The 6,249-nt window shown below is 35.4% G+C and overlaps 1 protein-coding gene across 1 annotated transcript; it reads right to left on the minus strand.

Annotated features, from left to right (window-relative positions):
* Positions 1-241: 241 nt before the first annotated feature.
* On the minus strand, positions 242-6,123 carry LOC107482736 (shaggy-related protein kinase kappa). Its single transcript, XM_016103297.3, has 13 exons — positions 5,850-6,123; positions 5,297-5,552; positions 5,078-5,170; positions 4,904-4,963; positions 4,527-4,799; positions 4,090-4,164; positions 3,182-3,238; positions 2,957-3,097; positions 2,832-2,882; positions 2,321-2,416; positions 1,121-1,204; positions 934-1,036; positions 242-665 (listed from the first exon to the last, which is right to left on the minus strand). Exons 2-13 carry the CDS (start codon positions 5,441-5,443, stop codon positions 577-579), a joined length of 1,269 nt encoding a protein of 422 aa, XP_015958783.1. The 5' UTR covers positions 5,444-5,552; positions 5,850-6,123; the 3' UTR covers positions 242-576.
* Positions 6,124-6,249: the final 126 nt, after the last annotated feature.

The following is a 6,249-nucleotide window of genomic DNA, read 5'->3' on the forward strand; positions in this document are numbered from 1 at the left end:
GCCCTCTCTTAACCTTCCATTGTGAAGGCAACATACTAGCACCACTTAAAATAGCCATTTCAATAATACAATGGACATGTATTTGAAAATGCTGAAAATTTTAGTTTTAATATTTTTTATTTGTAAAATTGTTTTCTGAAGTAAATAATTTGTTTGAATACAAAAGTAATTTTCAAATAATCTATTGTATTTAGAATATAACATAAAAAAAAATCATAAGCAGCTAATGACTCGCCATTCATACAAAATTAAAAAGACCATCATTTTATATGCATACCATCATGCTTCATCCTGTGCCAGGCACCAAACAGGGCCTAAAATAGTCGGAGCACCTGTATTGTATTGAGATTTTTATACGCAAAACATTCTCTTAAGCAACAAGAGAAAAGAACCCTCCTCCGACAAGAAAATTAAAACGTTCAACTTTATATATGATATATTATATTATCATATAATAATATAAGGGTAATCCTAGGAATTTTCTGTGGCATTCTTTGTTTTCTTTCTCAGATGCACCCGATAATTTACAGCCTGCTAGAGTGCTAGTACTGGGGAGAAAAAAGGAAAAATAACTTGCTAGTTATGCAATGCCATGAACAAGTTCTGCTTACGAGCATGCTCTGGAATAAGCCGACTGATGACATCAGGTGGTATCCCTGAAAGTTCTGCAAGGATCAATACGAAGTCAGTAAGGTCGGGGCCATGCAACACAAACAAAATTTGAAAAGAATCCCCCATGAGAGGAAAAACAAAAAGGTTTACTATGGAATAATAAAACAAAAAATCTTTACTTGTACCATAAACAATTCCTCAATGATCCAACCCCAATTTTTTATTCCTCAATACATTACTATGATCACGTTGATGTTGAGTTATCGTTTAGAATTTCAAAACTAGATTGTGTTGATCGATATTATAGGTACCTTAACTTACCCTGAGGCTTAAAATTAAACAGAGGTGGCAGTGGGCGACCATTAGGAAGCCGGGTGTTAGGGTCCCTCAACTCATCGAAGAAGGGATGAATGCAAGCTTCCAACTGCAGTGCCATAACATGGACCAAATAATTCAATTGAAAACGAAAATAGAAAACAAAAACAAGAAATGGAGAGTCCAAACTTACGGCAGTGCATCGCAGATTGGGAGAGTACTGAAAAAATCTACAGACAAGGTCTACTGCTTCTGGGGGTAAACGTTTTTGAAAGACCTGTAAATTATGATATCATTTGTTCATTACTAAATACTCCATGCGAATAAGATTCCTTTTAACTACTGTAAGTTTTACCAATACTCTTGCATATGCTCAAATTGAATAGCTACACACCAAAGCACATTACAGCTCTAAGAATATAGACATAGATTCAACGCTGACATTAATGTATATTCCTTGATCTATGATGTCTGAATACGTCACAACCATCCACAGGGAACCACAATTAAGAAGCATATAACAATTTTTAACATCTAGCACTGTTGTACGCTTCAAGCATCTCTGAAAGTGACTAGAGAGCATCAATATAGTCAAAAATTGACCCTAATCTAGTATTAATCTCACATGGTCCTTGAAAATCAAGGCTGATCCAACCGTATCCATATCAGGTCAATAGCCCCGTGCGGCCACATATCAAACTCAGAGAGAAGACAGATCCTAAATTGACAGACAACTCTATCTAGTGCCATAATAACCCAGGACGATAATGATTTTGATCATACTACAACACGTGCAATTAGACTAGAAGATGGTGTACCCATACATGGATCAAATAAAGAATAAGCGGTGAAGATAGCACTGCAAAAATGTAAGGAAATCAGAGACCAAGTCCTGACCATCAGTACCAAGTCACTGGCTTCAAAATATTTTTCTTGTTTCAAAATGTAATAGAGTATAGCTGATTATTCTATTTTATCTTTTGAAAGATTCCCCTAATTAGGGAAGATATCCGACAGTAGAAAGGATTATGCTTTCCTTTCGCATCAATGACACTTATCCTCTATAAAGATGAAACATCTCCTTCACACACTTAAGGAATAATACTCAAGACGATTGACGTTAAACTAAATCCAGCAGCTCAATCGCCCAGATTTGCTTATTATTTACAAACACTGGAGAAAAAGCATGCAAATGTTTTCAAAAGAAACATGCCGCCGAAATGTAACTTGGAGGAAGTATCTAGTACAGGTAAATGGTAAACTGTGGCCAAAACCTAGCTAATCCAGGCAAACCATTAGCATAAACACATTGAACCTTGATCCCAAATTACCAAACGCATTCACACTTTTACAGTGTATTAAAGAATGAAAGTAAAGCACATAGAGCCTGTACCTTGTGCCATGGATGAGGTTTTATCTGTGGAAACTTAAATTCAGTATAATTTGGGTTCATGCATTTTATCTCCTCCCTTGTTGGAGTTCCCAAAACCTGAAATTAAAAGTAAATAAATAAAATCAGGACTCCTTTCGGGATTAGTGAAAAAGGAATGCTATTTCATTAGAATAATAACAGAACTAGGGAAATCTGTTTGTAAAGAAATTGCTGTATCTCACTTGATTGAAGAAAGAGATAATAAACCACACACGAAAAGCATTTATACAAGCAAGACTGGAAATCTTTGCGCAAAAATAAAACCTTAAATTTCCCTTTCCTTGAGCCAGGAAATATAGCAAAATCCATGGAATAAACCCACAACATATATAATTTCTAGCAGAATCAACTGACCTGAACTTTACAAAAATTACAAACAAAATATTTCATAATCACTAAATATTCAAGGATTACTAAATTCTATGACAGACAAATCCAAATTATCCTTATAAAACGCATGGGCAATCCTCACCTTGATGATTTCAACAAGTTGATCGACTCCACTCTCTCCAGGAAACAAAGGCTGCAATATAAGTTGAGCTTCAGGGAAGAAATGCAAAAATGAGGAAAGACCTATTTATTCAAGCATCAACTTACCTGTCCAAGAAGTAATTCAGCCATTACACAACCAGTTGACCATATATCTATCGCGGTTGTATATTCAGTGGCACCAAAGATAAGTTCTGGAGCACGATAGTATCTTGAACAGATGTAAGAAACATTAGGTTCTCCTTTCACCTGATGAATTAAAACATGGATGAAGCTTGAGTAAAAACGAAAAAACCTCTATCTACAATCAGTGTACTAAGCACAAAATCTTACCAACACTTTAGCACTTCCAAAATCACATAGTTTCAGCTGATGAGTGTGTGGGTTCACCTGACACAAGTAATGTTTATCTGAGTACGACAAATAGTAACTAATGCCATCATAAGTATACCAGACAAAGATCCTACCATCTTTGTGTTAAATTAAGCATAACTTAAATTCACAAATATTACTAGAAGGCAATGAGGCCTACATGTTCAAGAAACACGACAGTCCACTTATGATAAAATGAAGTCTGGCATTTTCATATAGAGCAACAGGAAGTATTTGATTATGCTAAAACACTCCTAGTTTCCAGCATTGACAAAACTATACATTAAACAATCACCACAAGCTAAAATGAGAAGTTCAAGAGTGCACCCAATGATTAAAGAGAAATACAACTGGAAAGTAGTTTTAAAAGCAAGTCACCTTTAGTTGCTATGCACAGAAATAGACATTTGAGGATATAGGAATAAGTAGGTGTATAAAATTTTCAACAAATATAAGATGAAAATTGATGTAACAAAATAAGTTTTTCTTGATGAAAATCTTATGTTAACTATTTGTTTGTGAACATAAAATGCTAGTTGCAATTCAGAAATATTTCCTTTCAGTGTGGATTTATATAGATTTTGAGTGCATTAAAAAAAAATTTACTTCTAAATTAGAATCCAAATAAAAGATTGTAATAAGCCTAAGTTTAGATAACATTAGTTAGTAAATATGTGTGAAATTTTTGGAAGGAGGGGCCAAATTAAGAAAATACAAAAAATGTTGCAGTAATTGCAAAATTAACAAATAATTGCATAAGTTTGGTGGTGGCTACAGCCATCCATAGAATACAAGAGGCTCCACCTCGGAGCAAGCCCATTATGACTTCCAGGTAACAAACAAATCAACTACTCAAAGCAATGTCTTACAAGCAAGTTCTGAGGTTTGATGTCACGGTGACATATACCAATGCAATTATGTATATAAGCAAGGGCCCTGCAAATCTGCAGCCAAAACCGGAGATGGGAAAAATATCAACAGATATTAAAAGAAAAATAACATAATTCTTTATTTTTTCTGTTCCTCTGAAAGACTATCACAAATACAACTTGAAAAATCCATATTATCTAAGAATCTATTAAACTAAAATTCTTCAAATAGATAAATCAAAAAAAGAGGAACTCATTATTAAGGGGGAAAAATAGGCAGGAATTAAAAAAGACTAGTTAGTTGAGCTCTTCAAAGGCCAATAACATATTATCATCAAATTATCATTTGTGGTAGTTCAGGGATAGGATCCTCTCTGCCACTTTTATTTGAGTATCTAGCTACCATTTCCAGATACAAAGATAAGCAAACTACTTACCTGATAGGTATAAAGCTTTACATATACTAAAGGCATTCGCTGATTCATTCGGCTATAGTTCCTTGCAATACGATTCACAGTTTCAGGAACATATTCAAGTACAAGATTCAAGTAAACTTCTTCTTTGTCAGTCGTTGAATAGAAACAATGCCTAAGGGCCACAATATTTGGATGGTCCAGCATCTGCATTATCTGTAGTTCTCTATTCTTGTAGCGCTTATCCTGGAGAACCTTCTTGATGGCTACAATCTCTCCAGTTTCTCTACATTTTGCCTGATAAAAGTGTTAATGGAATTCAAAGACTGACAGTATGTCACGTATTAACAGCACAACAATTACAAAAGACATCCAAAGAAAAATGAGTGGTTCTGCCTCACTTGAAAAACAACACCGAAAGAGCCTGTGCCGACAACGTGTTCCGCAATATAGCTAATATTCTGTTAGAAAATGATCAATGACCAGTAACCAAAGGAGAAATTGTTAGTGAAAGAATGTTTCTCATTCACATTATGAAGGTTTTTCCAATACCAATTGACCAAGAAATATTGTACCTGCCTAGATTGACCATTTCGGCCACCAATGCTGGTTCTAATCACATGTCCAGTTTCAGCACCCACACCATCAATGATGTCCGGCTCACTATCCTGGAATGCACAAACACAATGGCAACTTACTATGATGGCCACAAAATCAAAAGGCTCCAACATTTCAATTTCAAATTCAAATTCAAATTCAAAAGTCACAAAACAAAAATGAAGATTGCTAATTACTCTGTCTTCTTCATGGTCAGCTTTGTCCCTCAATCTCATCTCAAGCATCTCTCTCCCGAGCCAATCAACTGAACTAGAAGAACCCCTGAAGCCATTAACAGACCTGGAACTGCCAACACCACCATTTCCAAGGCTTGCCGACGCCATGAGTGAGTGACTTCCTTCTTTCCAAGAGTACCACAAAATGCCACTATTTTCTGCCTTCTAAGCTCTCTTCTCTCTTGTTTCCAAAATCGAAGCACTGTTCACCCGGTAACTGTAACCAAAACCATAACCATAACCGTAACAGTAACTGTAACTGTAAGTGTAACAGCTTCAACGGAAATCATACCAAGTTAACTAGCAGCGACATTGATAATTAGATTTGGTCAGATCTAATCCCTTGAAAGACAAAAACCGGATATAGTAATAAGCAGGGGACAAAAAGGAAAGTAGCAAAGATAGTAGAAAACAACAAAATCGATCAACAATGGAAAGATCCATCAAATCCGAACAGAAAAGATAGAAACTAAAGAGAATCGCGCTTGGTTGTGTGAGAGTGAGATTGATTAACCTGAAAGCTTCTGTGACGAGAATCGGAGCAGTGCACTTTCATTTTACTGACGATTCTTCAATTTGTGACTATCGGTTATTCCCTTAACTTCGAACAATGGATCGGACTTCCGACAAAGTGAAGCGATCGCCGGCTATCGGAAAAAGGAAGAAGAAAATTCCCTCCACTATCAGCTCCAACTCTCTTCACTTTCTCTCTCTTCTTCTTCTTCTGCGAGAGTTTGGTTCGGTGTGTCGCTGCTTTGTATTTTCCTTTTCTCTCTTATTCTTCGCTCTGCGGATAACAAAATCCAATAAATCATGAGTAATCATGGTCAAATTAATCCTCAATTTTTTTTAATTTTAATTAAATTAATTTTTAAAAAATTTAAGTTAATTATGTTATTTTTTCTTTTTTTTTT

Source organism: Arachis duranensis, chromosome 4 (genome assembly GCF_000817695.3).
Source record: "Arachis duranensis cultivar V14167 chromosome 4, aradu.V14167.gnm2.J7QH, whole genome shotgun sequence".
Taxonomy (NCBI): domain Eukaryota; kingdom Viridiplantae; phylum Streptophyta; class Magnoliopsida; order Fabales; family Fabaceae; genus Arachis; species Arachis duranensis.